This window comes from Conger conger, chromosome 10, assembly GCF_963514075.1.
Source record: "Conger conger chromosome 10, fConCon1.1, whole genome shotgun sequence".
Classification (NCBI taxonomy): Eukaryota; Metazoa; Chordata; class Actinopteri; order Anguilliformes; family Congridae; genus Conger; species Conger conger.
In genome coordinates this window covers 37424061-37446035 of record NC_083769.1, presented here as the reverse complement: position 1 = coordinate 37446035, position 21975 = coordinate 37424061, and the positions used below count along the sequence as shown (strand labels likewise).

Here is a 21975-nt window from a genome sequence, read left to right as displayed (position 1 = left end):
AAAAATTACATTGTGCAAAAAGGAAAAGTGCACAAAATGTACTGAGTACTAAAGTACTGATGAAATCATGTAGGTGAAAGGTTTGCTCTGAGTTTAGCAATGAGCAAAAATTCACAAAGACCTAATTTGAAGTTTCCAGTTTAACTACCAAAAAAAAGACAACAACAATCTTCATACACATTCAAACTGTTTTAATATTTAAGTGGTTGTGTCAAAATACAATTCAGATATCCAATTTCAAGCTTATGTCCACCGTTACATTTTTTAAATCTTTATGTGATGTACTCTGTAAGGGATGGTTTTAAAATTGGCATGCCTTAAGAGCTGAATTAACTCCAAACACAGATTCTCACACTGATAGTAAAAAGAGACAAAACTTTCGATCAGGTTTCAAAAAATTTATTCATAAGAACACTGGATAAGTTGTTAATTCATTTAGCTTACTTTCATACATTGCATGTTCAAAAAACAAACATTCCTCTGACAAACTTGCGACGTATAAAAAAAGGTGAAGACAGCTTTTTTCGCTCACAGTAAACCTTTTTTTTTTTTCTTTTAACACACAAGGCACTATTTTTAAAATATGTGACGAAGGACACAACAACAATAAGGTGACAAATACATTTCATTTGAAAACTCGACATTTCCAAATTGCTACCACTTACATAAAATGTAAAGCTATTTATTGTATTTAAAAGTCCCATCGGTTGAGGTAAGAGCTCAATAAACTATTTTAAATGGCACTTCCCTTCAACCCCGTGGTGTAACAGCAGGTTCAGAGGTGGAGCCCGGTCTCCGGACTGACCTTGCGGTCGACAGACAGGCGCGTAGCCGTTTGTGCAGCAGTGAGACGGGGGCGTGTTTTTACGGGTTGAGCCAGGGATGCTGTAGACACTGGGCCGCTGTGGCTCTCTTCCCTGGGACGTGCTGCATCATGGTGAGGAGGAAATCGCTGAACTGGGCCGCCTGCTCCAGAGGCCACTCGTACTTCTCCAGCAGGACCTCAAACAGACCCCAGGGCTTCAGGTTCATGATGTGCCGCAGGTCCCCTGTGGGAAACAAGGCAGCTTATGGCCTCAGAACTGCCATTTCTGCTCTGCCTCAACACTACACTGCAGTCTGCCACATCACGTATTTCAGTCCTGCACTGAGATTTAAAATCTTTTTCCTCTTCTCTTTAAGTAAAAAAAAAAAAAAAAAAAAAGGCAGCTTGTTTTAAGGTACTGTGTGCTTTAACAAGTGAGATTTTCTTTACCTCATTGCCAATCTTTTTGCCCTTTCGCTCCAAATAGAGGACTAAAATGCTTACTAAAATGACTTTTTTGGGGGGGGGGGGGGTGTGTGCAGTGTAGATTATAAGATGAAGAGAAGCTGGTCCATGGAACTCATTTATAAGATTCTCAATTTGACATGTATATTTCTGAAAATTTACCTGACCCCTTCCCCCCCTGTTATGATCCATAGTATGTAACATTGATATTTTTGTAATTTTTGTCTTGTAGTTCCAAGACATTATGAGAATCAGTTTTTCCAACAAAAAACACATGATTAAACATGAAATAAAGTACTGTATATGCAATGGAAATATGTATAAGTGGTTTTGCCCAACCCAAATACCTAATCACAATCTCCAGTGCTTACATCTTTAGATGCATGATTTGTTTGTAAAATAGTAAAGAACAGTGTTTGCTGACAGTGAAACACAGACATTTCTTTGGCTTTACCCCTGAGGTAGAAGTACTCCCGGTATGTAAAATACTAAAGAACGGTGTTTGCTGACGGTGAAACACAGACATTTCTTTGGCCGTACCTCTGCGGTTGAAGTACTCGCGGGAATACCGCCCCGACAGTGCGAAGTGGGGCGGGATGGGCCCGAGCAGCTCGATGATGTGGGCGATGTGATCTGACAAGACGCAGAGCAGAGAGGACAGTCACACACCCGCGTGAGACACACGGCACTCATGAACAAACAACGTTCACAACAGCTTGATAATTACTGCCACTGCGTTATTTGTGTTACTGTCAACTTCCTGTCAGCTTTGACCAGTCTGGCCCTTCTCCACTGAACTCTCTCATTAACAATGCGTTTTTTCCCGTAAAACTGCTGCTTGCTGGATGTTTTTCTTTTTTGCACCATTCTGTGCACACTCGAGGGACTGTTGTGCATGAAAGTACCAGGAGATCAGCAGTTTTGGAGATATTATGAGATATGCCCTGTCTGGCACCAACAATCATTCCACGGTCCGTTAATCAGTTAGATGACTTTTCTTCCCCATTCTGACATTTGGTCTGAACAACAGCTGAACCTCTTGACCATGTCTGCATGCTTCTATGCATTTAGTTGTTGCCACATGATTGGCTGATTAAATATTTGCATTAACAAGCTGGTGTACAGGTTAACCTAATGCAATGCCCAGTGAGTGTATATCAATCTTGGAACTGATATATTTGCAACATGAACAGAAGAGGTGTATCGTGTATTATCCAGCCGGGAGCCGGGCAGGACACTGGAGGTAAGGCAACTTTAGGGAGAGCACCACAGAATGTTTAATGAGCCCTGCAGAATGGGCCCTGCATTAGTATTGAATAAGAGTGAACTGTCCTCCAGCCGTTCTCCCAGCACCAGGGATAATGGCTTGTGTCACTTCATTAACAGTGTGAAGTGCCCTTCAGAGTCCCACCAAGACCACTTCCAAGAGCAGTCAAGCTTTGCACAAAGGGCCCCAGTCCAAACACTAGTTATTCTGGATTATTGACATTATCTTCCCAGAGAAACGCTGACATAGTACAAACTAAAAAAAATAAATAAATAAATGTTCATAGATAGAACCTGCTGATTGCTATTTTCACAACAGATTATTTTTCTCAGGATGCTGAGCTGGGCTGCTAGTTTTAGAACTGAAAATGTATTTTAAACATAATAAGAAAAACATAATTAAACCATGTTACCAAGGTGCACACAAAGTCCTGTGTGTATCTAGGCTTGAGCCAGTTGTCTGACTTACACCGTGAGAACAGCAGGATGATGGGAAGACTGACCTTCATCTCGAGTGTAGTCCTCCCCTGAGTGAGGCTCAAACAGATAGTCTCCCGTGGCCAGCTCAAACGCCTGCAACAGCAGCCCACATTTTCCTCTTTAAACACTCAGCAAAGTCAAACATTAAACAAAGCCAAGGTTATACAAAAATAACTGAAACTCATGCAAGGCACCTTAATTACATTCGGTTTCTATAAATGGATACGAATGCACCTGTCAGTATGTGGAGTGTTGCTACCTTACTGTAAATACAAGGAAGCAGTTTTTATATAAATGACTGACATGAGGATAGTGTGTATTTCAGACGCACTGGAACAAGGAAGGCTCTATGATTTATACAGAGAAGTACTCTAAACAAGAAACCAAAAATATCTATCACTGCTTGCTCTGCACTCTATGTCCGGTCAAGCATTGTATACCAGTAGAAAGTAATTCTTATTTCTGCACAGACAGGTTCTCCTTTGTTCTGTATAGTTCTAAATATCCTAAATAATTTTTCCAGGTAGCACATCAATTTCCAGGAGCAAACGCTCCTAAAATTGGAACACTGTAGAGCCCTGCTCCACCCTTTTAACTGAACACTGATGGAGACTCCCCACTGGTTGAAACAGACAGCAGTAGCATTAGCAGTAGGCTGTTGAGACAGATAGCAGTAGTGTTAGCAGTAGGCGGTTGAGATAAATAGCGAAGCATTAGCATTAAGCGGTTGAGAACGATAGCAGTAGCATTAGCAGTAGGTGGTTCAGACCGATATCAGTAGCGTTAGCAGTAGTGGATTGAGACATATCAGTAGCGTTAGCAAAAGGCAGTTGAGAAATATCAGTAGTGTTAGCAGTAGGTGGTTGAGACAGATATCAGAAGCATTAGCAGCAGCTGTTCACCACACAGATAGCAGTAGCATTAGCAGCAGCTGCTCACCATGCAGATAGCAGTAGCGTTAGCAGCAGCTGCTCACCATGCAGATAGCGTTTGCAGCACCTGCTCACCATGCAGATAGCAGTAGTGTTAGCAGTATCTGCTCACCATGCAGATAGCGTTAGCAGTATCTGCTCACCATGCAGATAGCAGTAGCGTTAGCAGTATCTGCTCACCATGCAGATAGCAGTAGTGTTAGCAGTATCTGCTCACCATGCAGATAGCGTTAGCAGTATCTGCTCACCATGCAGATAGCAGTAGCGTTAGCAGTAGCTGCTCACCATGCAGGCTGTGCTCCAGATGTCTGCAGGAGGTCCGTACTCCGCCCCGATCAGGACCTCCAGCGCACGGTACTGTCGGGTCTGGATGTCCTCTGTAAAGTGCTTGTGCTGAAGGAGAGGAGGCCTTTGATTAGAGCCGGGCCATGAACCACATCGACCATTACCAACCGTTAATCTCATCAGGGCTACATCAGGACTGCAATCACTCACCACCCAGCATGCATTGCCCAGGTCTGCGATCTTCACACGGATTTTATCTGCGTTCTGGGGCTCCAGCGGGTTGACCAGGAACTCTGCTGCGCCAAACACTGGTGGAAGCAGACAAATTCAGTTAGAGAGGACAGGGGATAAGATGAATATCTGCAAATTTAAAATGGGAAAAAACTATGTGCAAAACAGGAGAAACTAAGGGCGGACTGGCACAGGTTGCCAGTTATCATAATGAATGACTGAGCATGATTGAATTATAATATTTTCTAAATGAAAATCCTGCATAGTATAATCATATAATCATATAATCATTTCAATATTTGCCAATGTGCGAAGACAATTTCACTTGAAACTTAAAATAAGCTAAAATAAGCTAAACAAGCAAAAAGAAATTTAAAAAGAGCTAAAAAAAGTTTAACTTGAGAGAAGAAATGAGTCTCATTACAGACATTACAGACTAAAACAGTGGTTAGGACACACAGCTGAGTGAGGGGCTGGGGGACACTCACTGCTGGGGGAGAGCAGAGAGCACTGGCTGCCCCTCCCGGTGGAGTAGCCTGACAGCGTGGACAGTGTGGACTCCGAGGCGGTGGACATGAGGGAGCCGGAGAGGCCGGAGAGGCCGGAGCCAGGGCTGGAGAAGCGCATCAGGCCGTTACAGCCCTCCTCCGCCCACGACGAGGCCGACTCCGGGCTGGCAGGGCCCAGGGCTGAAGCTCCGCCGTTAGGGTGGCCGTTCCCGTTAACAGCCGAGGAGTTCCCCGGAGACGCTGTGGACACCGACATCACAGTCACTCACACTGGACTGGACACCAACATCACATTCACTCACACTGGACTGGACACCAACATCACATTCACTCACACTGGACTGGACACCAACATCACATTCGCTCACACTGGACTGGACACCAACATCACAATCACTCACACAGGACTGGACACCAACATCACAGTCACTCACACCGGACTGCCTGGACACCAACATCACAATCACTCACACTGGACTGGCTGGACACCAACATCACAGTCACTCACACTGGACTGGCTGGACACCAACATCACATTCACTCACTCACACTGGCCTGGACTGAGGAAGTACAGAATTAAACACCATCGGCCTCAGAGCAGGAAACCTGTCTGGTCTGCCTTTGGCCCATTTGTGGATCAGCCTCTCTTTTTTTGTGCAGATTTTTGTCAAAACATTCCTGCGTCATACATCTATGCAATAAATGACAATTTTGGTTTTTAGACTCCCGTCCGTGTTTTTCTCCACTACTATACTTTTGGGATTCAGCACCCACAACTTGGTTGAGATGAGCATATTTCATTCTCCATTATTCGTGAGTAAAAATAAATAAGCAAATAAATAAACTTTATATATAGCACATTTCAGCCCACAGGGGGAAAAAAGAAAGGGTGTAATAAAACAGAATTTCATAATGGTACATAGGAGATTCAGGGGACAGTTAAGTACAGTTACATTGACATTTTAGCCTTTAGCTGATGCTCCTCCCCAGAGCGACTTACAAATAGTGCACAAAAAAAGGCCTAGATTCATAAATCGCCAAAATCCCAAGAAAGTAATAATGAGTGTGGAATGGACGGGCCATAGCAAACCGCCGATAGGCAGAAGGCATCACTTGTCAGGAGAAGGAACATGTGGATAGGAAGGTAGAACGGTGTTTTTTGGGTGGGTAGGGAAGAGCAGGATAGATAGCTGTGAAAGAGGGGAATGAGAATGAGGGAGGAGACTCACAGTAGGCCTGCCTGTGAAGGTCACTCCCCTCCTCCCGCAGCGAACTGGGCCTCCGGCTGCTCCGTGTGGGCCCAGGGAGGGCGGGGGCGGGGATGGGGTTTGTGGTGCAGAGGGGACTGCTGAGATCTGGGGCAGTGCTCCCGTCGAGGTCCTCCATCTTCTGTAAGTCCATGAGTCTCTCCTCCAGCAGCTTCTGCTGCCTCTTCTCCTTGCGCTTCAGCTTCTTCTTCTTGTTCTTGGACACCTTTCCTGACTAGAGACAGCAGTGCACCGTGGTTAGGGAACGGAGGGCTCGGGGGATCCTTCACATCTGAACCCTTTAAGACGTGACGTGACAAATATGTGGTTAGAATGTTCCAGACTCAACGTTCTAATGCTGATGTAACAATCACTGCTGGTAACTGAAAGCAATGAAATTCTAGAACACTTAGAATTTAGATATTAAAAAAAAATTATAAAAAAAACTACCCTTCAGAATGTTATACACAATGGGTGGATGGGTGAAGGGCGGGGGGTGTTGGTTAACTGGATTAGAGGGGCCAATCAAAGTATTAGTATTGGTGCTGTGATTTCACACTGGCTCGTGATTTTATTTTGACTCAATTTTCCAGACGACGACCTTTCGTTAACTGCTAAATATTCCAAATCCACAACTCCTGTAAACCACAGCTTTACTATAACAAGCAATAATTCTTAATTTTAATAATACTTAATAGAAACAAAAGTAGCGATGCAAATTGGGGAGAAGTAAAGATAATAACATTTGACACCATAAGACCATCTCTTCCTCTGCAGCTATTCTGGGCTATGGCTACAGGGCTAAGGAACCCCAGAAGGGTACTCAAACTGTACTGTACTCTCTAAAATTAAATCGGGTCTCTCAGAGCTGACCTGCTGAACTCACATGGTTGTGAGCTGTCTTATAGAACTGTGATTGACAGCACGCCGTCTGCTGAGGCAGCTGCAGTGAGCCATTCCTGGCACGGGCCAGTGGACTTCCGCATTCATACAGTACCCCAAATGTTTTCCACCAGTATTCCAAACAGAACAGTATAAGTTTTAACTGACATGGAATACATCCAAGGACCTCTCTGCGTGTTGTCTTTCAAAGGACGTCTGTATGCCTGTGTTTATGGGAGATGCGTACAAAACCCGTTAAGGTGCGAGACCACAAATATGTGAAGACGGCATGGAATATAGGACCCACAGCAAATTCTCAGGCCATCAAGGCCAGCCAGCTAACGTTGCCAAACATAACTGAATTTAGTCACCAAGGCAACCCTTTCTATCACTAACCCAGCCACAGCCGTAGCTACAGCCAATCAACACACGTTTCCTCGTTTGCTCCTCCTCCTCCTTTTGTTGGTCACATGCTTTTCAGAAACCGCACACTCACGCCCAGAAAAGCCTCAACAATTTTTAGAATAACCAATACAGGTATAGAAGCACGGCACGGGATTGGGCAGAAGTGAACACACACAGGTTGCTTGTGCATCATAGTAATGTCTGAGCATGGTTGTTTTATTATATTTTCCAAGTTGAAAATCCAGCATAGAATGCCTTTAAACGGTTAAAAATGTAGTTGCATCCCATTCACAATTTCAACCCCACCCAAGTTGACTGATATCCATTTCTCCAAGTTAAAGCCCATTTGTTGCCAGATTTTCCTGCTCATTAACATTGATGATCACTTACTGCACATGGAGAGGGAAGAATGGACAGGGCTAGTGGTAGAATTGGAAAAAATACTGTGGCCGACAGAAGCAGAACACCCCAGTTTCTAAGCGCTCCTAAGCACAGTAGCTAAAATTGGGAAAGGTCTTCACCACCGTTCCTTTGAATGGGCAGACACGGTATGAGTCACGTGCTGCATAACTGCTGGTCGACTAACTGGAAAACCAGGAACCAGTAAGGGTTGCACCTCCTGACATGTCTGACATTTGCCAGCAGCACGTGTTTGACTGGTGTGTCATGACACATAACCAGCTTCCTCCAGGAGGTGATCACTTTACAACAGTGTGAGTTACGCTCGCGAGGTCGGGCTCGACAACAAACGGTCAGACATCGACTCCAAGGCCGAACACAAGCCAAACCTTCCAAAGACACGTGCCATCGGCTAGCCTGGTGACACTAAAACCCAAAACCGTGAAACTAAGCCAGAACAAGGGGGAAAAAAAGAGCACATTCAAACATTCAAAAACAAATCACTCCAAATACATTCACAAATTTAAAGCAGTGATTCATTTTTCAGCTGCAAATTAGTTTACCTGGGAAACCCAAGTCCAAAAGCAAACAAAAAACAACCCATGTTATGTTGTGAAAAACAACTACTTCACTAGCATGCATCATTCCTGGTTAATAGTGAGAATTCCCATGCATAATGGCGAAGCTCATTGTTAGGCAGCTTTATCTGTATGCTGGTGTAACATTCCCACCCTGCCATGCCTCCTGTGTTCGACTGTGGCTGGGAAACTTCGCAAATCAGGAATCACATGCATGTAAACACAGAGAATATGTATATGTGCTTTGTTTATGGGGCAGCAGTGGATTTTAACAGTTAGGAAACAGAGCTTGTAACCTAGAGTTTGATTCCCAGGTAGGGCACTGCTGTTGAACCCTTCAGTAAGGTGCTTAACCTGCATTGCATCAGGATATATAGAGAGTGTAAAAGAATACTATGATTAAAAAAATTTTTTTTTTTAAACTTAAAAAGCCGCATACAAGACTGTGGATATTAGTGCCAAATGCAATGTTATACTTATTTCATTCAACGTCTTGCCAATTTACTGAAAACAACAATTGGAGCAACTGACCTAAACACAACATGCTTCTTGCATTGTGCCATAGTGATTACACTGTGCAGATTCTCAACAATGCTTTTTTGGTTTTGTCTAAACCTGGAAGCCAGCTTAAATATGCGTGCTAGCAAACGGATGGTGTGGAATCCTATGGATCTTGTACAAACCAAGGACGGCACTGCTTAAAACGGCGTTCCGGGGAAAACTGAAGGGAATCATGATCAACGGCAAGGACACTGCGAGCTGTTGTCATCATCCTAGACTGCATAGTACACACACACATGCACGCACACAGATGCGCACGCACACAGACACACACATTTCCCTTTATCTCCTTTGCGTTTTTTTGGGGGGGAGGGTGGTGGCTCTGAACATACCTGCTTTTCCTTTGGGGCGGTGCTAACTGCCGTCAGAACGGAAAGGAAAAAGTAAAGATAGGAAACAGGAGTGGTTGTAAAATAAAGAAATGATAAAAATAAAAAAGGAAAAAGGACAAAGTTAGGAGCCAAACAGAGACAGAGAAGAAATAAGGAGTACTTGAACTATTCTCAGAGAGAGATACTGAAGACATTTGCTAAATCTTATTGTTTATAATAAATGTGTTTTTCTGAATATTTTGTGAAAAAAAGATATTGAAAAGCTAGCCTATTAAAGCGCTCAACAACTTACATTTATGACTATTTACAATTTCAATTCAATTTCATTGTATAGTGCTTTTTACAGAGACACTGTGATAATGATGCTTTACAATGGGAACTTAAAAGAAAAAAGAAAAATGCAACTACCTACTCCAATGAGAAAGACTGGCCTCGACTCAATCAACATCTGTCCTCAGCTTTTACTGATAAATAATTTAAACGTTCCTTTTATCCCCACAAACAATGGTTTAATCCACACCCAAACCTTTTGCCTAGTAGTTTGTCAAATTATACAACACAGGCCATCAAACTACGGTCCTCGAGAGCTGAAAAGTGCTGGGTTTACCCAGGAGTCAGGTGTGAAGACAGACTGGATAATCAGTAGCACTAATGTTTCAGGTAATTACCCAAGAGAAAAGAAAAACAGGGCAGGATATTGATTTGAGGGCCAGATTTGATGATCCCCGTTATACAACATAACAGGCATCTAGCCTATTTCTCACCTGCACATTGCAAATCATACAAATCGTCAATGCCTAGAGGAGCCAAACATCTTCCACAGTGTCAAATTATTTCAGATATATAGAATGTAGAAGGTTGCAGAGAAAAGTAGATGCAGTATCTTTCATTTCCTAAATAGGGTTTCAAAATAATGAGGCTGCATCTCTACGCAATTCTTAAACATCTTACAAAGACAAGAGCTCAACAATGCCAGCCCTGTCACAGCATCAACAGAAATACAGTGACTGTCCTCACTGCTGCCAATATAATCAGAAGGACACGTATATTTCCCAAACAAATGGCCCCATACAGTCCCTCACATCAAAACCCCTCCATTATCTGTTCATTATGCAGAACTGAAAAGTATGACACCACGGCTCGCCTTCAGGTGCTCATATAGAAACGTTCTGCACCCAATCCTGCACATCAGTGCTCTTCATTCCTGGTCCTGGAGAGCCGCAGGGTCTGCTGCTTTATGTTTTAATATCAGTAAACAATTCAGCCCCGGGAAACCAGGTGAGGTACCCAGGTGAGGTACCCATGTAATCGACTGCTTTAATTGATCAACAGAGTGCCAAGTAAAAACAAAAACCAGCAGACCCCGCAGCCTGCCAGGACCAGGGCTGGGGACCCCAGCTGACTCTGCGGGGTTCTCCAGGACCAGGAATGAAGATCGCCGATGTACACGTTACTAGTGCACCTGATGCAGCGCAAATCAAATATGACTGCACTGTATCTGCCATTTCATTGCGTACACTGCTATTGTGGCATAAATTATCATTTGACTGATGGGAATCATTGAATTATAAATGATCTGCTGCACTCGCCTGAGGAGCCGGAGGGGGGCGGAGCCCCGGCCTGCTGCCACACGGTTGCCTCGGCAGCCAGTCTTCTGACGTACACCTCGTTCACGTCCAGCAGAATGTTCTCCGGCTTTATGTCCGTGTGGATGATCTTGCACTTTGTGTGCAGGTAGTCCAGGCCCTGCAGAACCTGGGAGAGGGAGAGGAGCCATGTATGTGACTAAGTCCCTGCTTCCCGAACTTGTTTGTACAAGCCCGCTTCATAATAAGAACATTCCTGCTCGGATGCCATTTTCTTTTTGATTGTACATTGTAACACTCCCATCCCCACCACCCTCACTGTACCCCCTGTGTTGTCTCTGTGTATGACCCTCCCCCCCCCCCCCCACCCCACCCCAATTTCAGAAGCACTGCTGTAGGTAAACACTGCTGAGAGGAACATGTGGAGGGAAGAAGCACTGCAGTGCCCATGTATTACACTGTAGCTGCCAGCCTAATCTTTTTCCTGGAGATCTGCTGTCCTTTAGGTTTTCACTTCAATCGTAATTCGACACATCTGAATCCACTTTTTAGCAGCTCAATGAGCTGTTGAATGAAGGTGTGCTTTGTTAGGGTTGGAGGAAGGTAGATCTCCAGGAACAGGGTTGGACAGCCTTGCTATAAGCTGTATGCCATAACACCAGATTAGGTCCTCGAATCCAAATACAGCCCTGTTTCTCCCAGGTAATTAACTGAGCAATTAGTGCTACTGATTGGCTGGACTGTCTTCACACCTGACTCCCAGGTAAAGGGAGGACCGTGATTTGATGATGTGTTGTTGGTGTTACAGGTTGGTGTTAAAGACGTGCAATGCAGTACCTGCCGGATGATGGCCTTCACGCAGATCAGCGGCAGGCCCATGTAGTTGGACTTGATGATGAACTTGAGCAGCTGGTGGCCGAGGACCTCCAACACCATGCACACATCTGACAGACAGGCCCGTCAAGGAACCGTTGCATTCAAACCTGGTAACCATGGGAACGGGAAACCGCGGAGCGGCTACAACCGCAGCACACAGGCATTTAGAGGGAGAGGGACACACTGGGTAAAGGATACGCACTCCGTTGACCCCGGATATCTTGAAGTCGTCGATGAGCTGCACGATGGTTTCTCGATGAGGGTCTGAGGGATCACTGTCCCGTACCTGAGAGAGCATCAGGGGAAAAATAATTAACTAATAGCTAATTAACTGCTGTAAATAAGAGGGTTACACACTGCTTGCCATTCATGGTCGCCCAAAGAACAAAACGCAACTCAATGTATGCTTTAGTCACTTGATTTTGAGGAAAAGGATCCATTAAAACCCACTAAAAAGCATTTAAACACAGTTATTCTCAGCGCGGTCCTGTTCTGTAAGGCTATCTGTTACCTTGACAGAATGGGAATGGCCTCATGACTGTAAGGGCTAATCACCAGACAGCCCAGTAATAACACACATCCCCCCGGCATCTTTTTTTAAAGTTGCTTCTCATACGACTGCCAAAACAACCGTGGGCAGGAGTGCTACTAACGGCCCTGATAACGCATCTCCGCCCCCGTGAAAATGTGTTTACAAGAAAGCGACGGACAGGCTCAGCTGTGACAACACGAGCTCCTGACCTACAATGGAGCAGCAGCTGCCAATCCATCTGTATCTAATACAGCTAATCTCCAGGACCCTTCAGTAAACACAGATATAACTGCAGCTGTGTCAGGTTAACCAACAAAAATGTGAAGTTAATCTGAGCTGTGTCACGTGTCAAGTGTGAAGATTATTATTGGATTATTTTATTCGGTGTGTGCAGTATTGCTTCATCCCAAAGGACATAATTCAATCTCAGCATATAAGATGCGTCATGAATGTAAAAGCTGATCTCATTGAATAAACCCTTATAAAAGAGAACAGCTGATCGATATTTTCCCTTTTTAAGCAGATGCTGAGGTGCATGCTGGGGGATGGTGGAGGAACTCACACATCTGAGTAGTTTGATCTCATCCAGGGCCGTCTCAGTGTAGTGCTGCGCACTCTTCACCACCTTCAGAGCCACAAACCGCTTCCTCCTGCAGACACACACACATTTAACCTACAGACACACACACACCTACACACACACACACACACACTTAACCTAGACACACACACACACATTTAACCTACAGACACACACACACCTACACACACACACACACACTTAACCTACAGAGACACATACACACACTTAACCTAGACACACACACACACATTTAACCTACAGACACACACACACCTACACACACACACACACACTTAACCTACAGAGACACATACACACACTTAACCTAGACACACACACACACACATTTAACCTACAGACACACACACACCTACACACACACACACACACACACACACTTAACCTACAGAGACACATACACACACTTAACCTAGACACACACACACACATTTAACCTACAGACACACACACACACACACACAGATAACCTACAGACACAAACATATACATACACACACACACACACACACACACACACACTTAACCTACAGAGACACATACACACACTTAACCTACACACACACACACACACACACACACACACACACACATTTAACCTACAGACACACACACACAGACACATTTAACCGACAGACACACACATACACACACACACACACACACACACACACACACACACACACACACACACACACACACACACACATTTAACCTACAGACACACACACATAAATACACACACACAGACTAACCTACAGACACACACACACACACACACACTTAACCTACAGAGACACACACACACACACACACACACTTAACCTACAAACACAAACACATTTAACCTATAGAAAGACACACACAAACACACCTCATTTAACCTACAGAGAGAGACACACACACCCACACACTTAACCTACAGAGACACACACACACATTTAACCTACAGAGACACACACACGCACACACATTTAACCTAGACACACACGCACACATTTAACCTACAGACACACGCACACACATTTAACCTACAGACACACACACATACATATACATACACACACACACACACACTTAACCTACAGACACACACAAACACACATTTAACCTATAGAGAGACAAACACACACACACACACACACACACACACACACACACTTAACCTACAGACACACACGCACACACAGTTAACCTAGAGACACACACACACACACACGCACACACATTTAACCTACAGACACACACAAACACACATTTAACCGATAGAGAGACAAACACACACACACACACACACACTTAACCGACAGAGACACACACATTTAACCTAGAGACACACACACCGACACACATTTAACCTACAGACACACACGCACACACATTTAACCTATAGAGAGACACACACATATGACCTACAGAGACAGACACACACACACACGCACAGCATGCAGAGGCGCAGACAGACACACACACACACACACACACACATACACACGCGTTTAGCATGCATAGATGCACACACAAACACACACACTTAGCCTGCACCCACAAACAACCTATAGATACACAAAAGAATGTCTTTGGGGTTTAATTTGGAATCGGCCACTTTTATTGCACTTAATGCCATCTTTATTTAATACCACAAGGGTGATTGCACTAAGGGTATTTAATGGGTGCTCATATCCAGAGCGACTTGCACTGCTTTTTGCACTCAGTTTTAAAACATTGTTTTTTAGACCGTAGTACATATTATCCATAATATACATACATGGATAGTTAATGAAGCGCTTCAGATTAATCTGGAAATTGAACCTACAACCTTTAGGTTACAAGGCTTGTACTAAACTACTATAATCTCTGCTGTCCTTACCTAACCCAATCAGAAAAACTCTTAAGATTGTGAAATAAAGTGTGAAAACAGTAAAAGATGCCGGCTCGATAAAGACACTCTGCATTTAGCAGAACTTACTGTAAGTCCCAGCACAGCCATACAGTGGAGAAATGCCCCCAGCCCAGCTTGCGAACAACATGGTAGCGGCCATTGAACAGGTCTCCAATCTTCACTGGGTAGTACCCACCTCAAGGACAAAAAAAAACATGCCATCATAGAGACACCATCTTCAAACCTCCTGTTCATTATCTATCCTTAATACACCAGCACCATCTCTATTAGTAAAACCCACCGAGATCATTTGAAATTGTTCTGAAGAAAGTAAGCGCAAATAATGCCAAGGAATGATTCACCGTTATGATCATTTTTTTATAGAATATTGTTTATTAAAATTGTGCTTTTCTAATTTTATTTTAGATTTAGTTTAGCTGGCTAGGTGCCATTGTATTCATAGCTAAATGTCAAGTAAACAAATAATTGAAATTAAATAATCCATTAACATATTCAAATATGTTCTTATCTCGAGTAATGCATTTGCTAGCATTAGATTCTGTACTTGTTAATCAGATGCATTCACCGAGGGTGACTAGCAAACTGGTCCAATGGGCATTTACTGAAGTAAACGGCTACCTCCCTCAAAGGCAAATCAGCTCAAAAAAGACCCTTTAAATTCATGACTGCATATGCCAAACACACATTTTGCTCATGAAATGGATTTTGGGAAATTATTATAGTTATTTAAATGAGTAAACAGGGGACTGGCCCTGCTAGAGAGTGTCTGAGTTCAACTACCTCTGCAATAATCCGAAGGGTCTTCCTGCTCTTCGTCATCTGATCCGAGGAGTTCGGGTGGGGGCGGGGTGAAGTCAGGTAGGGGTGGGCTGAGGGGCTGGGAGGAGGGTGTCTCAGGGGGCAGGAGGAGTGGAGTAGAAGGTGTACCATACTGAGCAGGGGGTGTACTGTACTGAGCGGGGGGTGTACTGTTCTGAACAGGGGATGTACTGTTCTGAGCAGGGGATGTACTGTTCTGAGCAGGGGGTGTACTGTTCTGAGCAGGGGGTGTACTGTTCTGAGCGGGGGGTGTACTGTACTGAGCGGGGGGTGTACTGTTCTGAGCAGGGGATGTACTGTTCTGAGCAGGGGGTGTACTGTTCTGAGCAGGGGGTGTACTGTTCTGAGCGGGGGGTGTACTGTACTGAGCGGGGGGTGTACTGTACTGAGCAGGGGATGTACTGTTCTGAACAGGGGATGTACTTTTCTGAGCAGGGGATGTACTGTTCTGAGCAGGGGATGTACTGTTCTGAGCAGGGGATGTACTGTTCTGAACAGGGGATGTACTGTTCTGAACAGGGGATGTACTGTTCTGAACAGGGGATGTACTGTTCTGAGCAGGGGATGTACTGTTCTGAACAGGGGATGTACTGTTCTGAGCAGGGGATGTACTGTACTGACCAGGGGGTGTACTGAATTGGATGGGGGGTGAACCGTACTGAATGGGGGGTGTACCGTACTGGATGGGGGATGAACCGTACTGAGTGGGGGGTGTACCGTACTGAGCGGGGGGTATAAGCAACGGAGGGCCAACGGGAGTGGGGGGCGTCCCAGAGGATGGCGTATGAAGAGAGCTAGCGATAGTGGGGTGGGGCTGGGGTATGGGTATGGGTATGGATGGGGTCTGGGGCAGAGGGGGCTGGGGTATGGGTAGGGACGGGGTCTCCGGTGTAGGAGGCTGGGGTATGGCTACGGATGGGGTCTGGGGTATGAACAGGCTCTGGGGTGTAGGAGGCTGGGGTATGGCTACGGATGGGGTCTGGGGTATGAACAGGCTCTGGGTTGTAGGCGGCTGGGGTATGGCTACGGATGGGGTCTGGGGTATGAACAGGCTCTGGGGTGTAGGCGGCTGGGGTATGGCTATGGACGGGGTCTCCGGTGTAGAAGGCTGGGGTATGGGTAAGGATGGGCTCTGGGGGGTAGGGGGCTGGGGTATGGCAATGGATGGGGTCTCCGGTGTAGAAGGCTGGGGTATGGGTAAGGATGGGCTCTGGGGGGTAGGGGGCTGGGGTATGGCTATGGACGGGGTCTCCGGTGTAGAAGGCTGGGGTATAGGTATGGATGGGCTCTGGGGGGTAGGGGGCTGGGGTATGGCTATGGACGGGGTCTCCGGTGTAGAAGGCTGGGGTATAGGTATGGATGGGCTCTGGGGGGTAGGGGGCTGGGGTATAGGTATGGATGAACTCTGGGGGGTAGGGGGCTGGAGATTAGGGGGGCTCTGAGAGAGATGAAGTGGCAGGCAGGGCAGAGATTCTGGTGGAGATTTTGGCAGAGAGGCGGTCCTGTGAATCGTGAGGATGTGACACAGGTCGTCATTGGGATTCTGGGGCCTAAAAAAAAACAAAGGAAAACAGGAAGTTTTAACTTCACAGAAAAGGATAACAATATCACATACAGTGCACATACAGTGTCCTCCTTTATTTTCCTCTGTACTCCACAATTTGAGATTTGCAATAAAAATATAAATAAATCACATGTGGTGTTTTTACAAATCTCAAATTGTAGAGTATAGAGGCAAAATAATAAATGATGGGTCTTTGTCCAAAAGAAAGGACATAAGGAGATTAGTAAGCGCCGTGTACAAGGCTGGGAGAGGCTTGGTATACCCTGAGGCACATTACCACCAAAATGGAACAAAGACACTGTTCACAATATTACAGCTAAACAAAAACACATACACACGAGGAACCACATTCTCCAGTTATATAAACTGGTTCTTAGATTAATATCAAGTGGTTCACACTTTCACATCTTGAATTGGGTTGTATGAAGATCAATGTACAGTATGATAAAGAAACACGTGAAATCAGATTTGGTCATTGATAGCACCATTTATTCCCCAATTTACCCTAACTGAAATGAAAACTGTTTTTCAGCAGCAATCCAAGAAGGCAAACAACTGCATTAAGTTACAGGAAATTAAACACAATCGTATCACGTTCCGCGCGATGGTGTAACGGCGTATAAACGGTGACGCATCCATTCGGTTGTTCTGTATGACAGCACACTTCCCGCGGTGTCAAGGGGAGACATCAATATACGGTACAGACTGACATCACCACCCGCTATGGCTGCCGCAGCTGAAGTGGGTTTGGCATTATGCGTACATTTAGCCTTCCTGAGGCTTCAGTAAAGCAGTAGGAGGAAAGGAGAAGGGCGTGGCACAAAACGCCAGCGGACAGACAAGAGACGGAGAGAAATAAGAGGAGAAGAGCACAGCATGAGAAAGCGAGAGAGAAAACAAGGTAAGAGGATTCCTCCCTGGAGGCCAGTGCTGAGGCAGCCCCTGCGTCACTGAATTCCCGATAACCCTCTGCGCTTTGATTCCAGTCAAGCCAACCATCACCGCATCAAGCACACACACACACACACGCACGCACGCACGCACACGGACACGGACACGAACACACGCACCAAAAATCTACATTTCTGCTGAAAATGCCCCAGCCATACGATAACCAGAGACAATCCTTGAGAATCTTAAGGCTTATTTCCTGTTCTCATTATGACTTCTGAATAAAAGCCATGAACATGTACAGGGAAACCATGACCCAGACCCCAGCCGTAGTGTGGAATTAAACCTACTGTAGAATAAACACAGGATTACACGCCCCATTGACAGTGACTTACAAAGGATTTAGAAAATGAGACCTTTATATCTGAAAGGGTAAAATAAAATGTTTTTGAGTCTACAGAGTACTGGTAGCCATTAACATTTCTCAGTCTGTAAATCACACTCATGGCTAAATGATATATTGTGACCATGAAATGTTTCCCATTTTGATTGTTAACCATTTACTTCAGCTGACAACAAGTTTAAGCAAAACAAAATTTGAATAAAGATGCCTCCACGGGGAACTTAATGTTGCCATAGTAACTGCCGTTCCAAATCGTAGATTTAATACACTGCACTGTCTGCTGCAAGACATATTGTCTTTGCTCTTTAGCAGTCATTTCATGGTTCACTGCGAATGTATCTTTGGGAGTAGAGTTCACTTTGATCAGACACCCAACTGACTGTTGAGCAACCGTGAAATGGACAAATATTGTGTGCACTGGTGCTGCATGCTCTTGTGAGTTTACTTTTTCCCCCCAAGTAATCCCCATTGAACAAAAATGGTTTCAACCTTGTAAATGATAAAATTATAATGAACAATTTCAATTACATCCACATACTGATGGTGTAACAATTTCCTAACATGGGAAACCTTTACAAATGCATTTAGTTTCATTGTGCTATATGACTCATGACATCCATGCCTGCACTGAATTCCTCATGCCAATAAATATAGAGGGACCCCAAAAAAGATACAAATATGTTGTGGAGAAAGGTTTTTGTTAGTTTTCGCTTAAATATTGTTTGTCATCCCTGTTACCACACATGTTCAAGGGCTAGTTCTATGATATAGTAGCTCACTGAATGTAGCAAATACAGTATACTACTAGTATGATAACATTACAGATAATTAGTCTCATGAAACAATAATTATACAATGCACCTTCTGAAAGTTATTCAAATCAGCCACATAGCAGGGATTAGTAGACCGCTGATCTATATATTTATTGGCTGTGATACAGCCAACCACAGACACTGCTTTCTGGGTGAAGGACTGGCCACACCTGCTTTACTGCAACTCGCAAGATTACCTGCATTCATTTTAGTAACCCATATGTTACCTGGAGAAAAACATCTAACCAATTCTCTTAAGCACACAGTATCAATACTTGCATTATATGAATAATTAATGCTAAACATGAAATACCATTATTTACATGTATGTGTATATACATACACACACACACTAGTTATTTTTTTGACTTATTAAGTCTTCTACTGCTGTAGCCTATCCACTAGCATACCACTGTAATAATGTGTGGTTATTTGCATTACTGTCAGCTTCCTGGCAGCTTCAACCAGTCTGGCCCTCCTCCTCTGACCTCTCATTAACAACACGTTTCGGCTCATAGAACTGCTGCTGACTGGACGTTTTTTGTTTTTCGCACCATTCTCTGCTAACTCTACAGACTGTTCTGTGTGACAATCGCAGTCTCTGAGATACTCAAACCACCCTGTCTGGCACCAACAATCATTCCACGGTCAAAGTCACTTGGATCTCATTTCTTCCCCCTTCTGACATTTCGTCTTAAAAACAGCTGTACCTCTTGACCACATCTACATTCTTTATATGCATTTAGTTGTCACATGATTGGCTGATTAAATATTTGCATTAACAAGCTGGTGTACAAGTCTACCTAATACAGTGCTCATTGAGTGTACATATGATTAAAAATATTGCCTTCAGCTGAAATATCCAGCAGACTCCTTCAAGTGTTATCATAATTCCCCTGACAATATTTTACCATACATGCATTCCTAAGGCAATTTGTTGTATTTTCACACCAGTCAAAGGCATAAAATGAGATTGCATTCTCAAGTCAAGAGACATCAGTGAAGTCAGTGAAATGGAATGTTTGAATATGAGTAAGGCCTTGTCTGGGGTTACATATTACCATTGGTGTGAGAGTACTGCTCCTGTAAAAACATTTAGAAAAACAACATTTCTCCCCAAATGTACAGCATCCATTTCTTTGGGTGGTGGGCAGGGGTGAAAATGACTTCCTTGTAGGATCTCTGGAGCTCCCCCAATTTCTGGGGAAACCTGGTTCTAATCTGAAGATTTATGTACCTTTTTGGGACACTGAGAAGGGAGTCTCAAAGGATTCTTCAGTCTGAAGCGTACTCAAGATTAGTTGTTGGTACCTGGATGTTTCTGTGAAGCCTAGTGTGCAGTGTTATTTATTATTTTTTTTAAACATGTGAGCGTGAGACAAACGTTCATGTCAGTCCACCATGTTGGTTAAGCCTTTTTCAGGAGTAGTCAGTAGCTTGTTTTCTCCCAATTTACATGCGTGCCAGCAATGGACGTGTATACAGCGTGCATTGTCGAGTGCGCAAGGGCTACATTAAAATAGGAACAGAACGGGAGGCATGAGTCAATGTGCTTATCTGGAAGGGTGACTCGCTCGGCCGCCCCCAAAGTATTTTTAGCACACACTCCGGCAGACCGTTAACGCGGCCGCCGTTATTCACAATCAGAACACCCCATATCAAATGGTCAGGGAAATCACTAAGTTAGTCACTCACCTAATTTCCAAATTGGAGATGTCTTCGCCCGGTCCTTTGCGGTGTTTCTTACTTTTCTTTTTATGCTTCTTGCCGTGTTTGCTGTGCGGGTTGCTGATGCCGCTAGAACCTACATAACATAAATCAAAGAAGCTACATGTGGTTACAGCAAACCAGCTAGCTATTTAGCTAGCTCCTCCATTTAGCTATCCCACACGCATAATTAGCAAGCCCAGTTCGCTAGCCAAAGCTAGCATAGCAGATACAGGGACAACGTTAACGTTAGTCAGCAGCTCCATAGCCACTTAGCGTGCTAGCTATACGGACTTGAAACATAAAAACTTAATGTTGTCATACGCTAATACACACATTTTATGACACGACTACAATAGTTCTTAATTGCCAGATAGATATTAATTCTGCACATAATTTACGTAACAATTAGATGGCTAACGTTATATATCTGAGGAATGTCCTGATCAAGTCGAGGCTAACGTTAACTTAGCTAGCCAGCCAGCCAGCCAGCCAGCCAGTCAGATAGCGTCAACTAGCTAGCTATGCTAAAAAGCTATGAGAAAGTATACTCTCTCACAATGTTAAAATGGCCTCGTCTTATGAGTCGCTAAGACGTAATGTTATTTCCTTAAATTCACACATAAAATATATTTTTCAGTATGTTTTAAAACTCTCACCGTTCATCGATATCATCGGTGCAGCTGTCACCACGCACACTTGCTGTATGTAGTGGTGCGCGTGCGCGTTGGACAAATGGACGCTATGTTGTGCTTAGACGTCAAGACGGCAGGGAACCCAGTTTGTAGGCTATTCATGCTCAAACAGGCTACATGCAAAAACTCATTTTTAAGTTCGAGACATTCAATACAGACTGCTGCTGTAGGAAATAATGTTATGGGACCGCATCTTAATTTAAAAAAAT

At 44.2% G+C, this 21975-nt stretch overlaps 1 protein-coding gene across 1 annotated transcript; it reads right to left on the bottom strand.

Annotated features, from left to right (window-relative positions):
- Positions 1-383: 383 nt before the first annotated feature.
- Positions 384-21854, bottom strand: srpk3 (SRSF protein kinase 3). Its single transcript, XM_061256871.1, has 16 exons — positions 21731-21854; positions 21060-21168; positions 15656-17244; positions 14942-15050; positions 12934-13021; positions 12038-12125; positions 11801-11907; positions 10967-11132; positions 9378-9403; positions 6203-6455; positions 4953-5213; positions 4444-4541; positions 4234-4341; positions 3040-3109; positions 1811-1903; positions 384-1049 (listed from the first exon to the last, which is right to left on the bottom strand). The coding sequence occupies exons 1-16, from the start codon at positions 21744-21746 to the stop codon at positions 865-867; spliced, it is 3366 nt and encodes a 1121-aa protein (XP_061112855.1). The 5' UTR covers positions 21747-21854; the 3' UTR covers positions 384-864.
- Between the last annotated feature and the right edge of the window lie 121 nt (positions 21855-21975).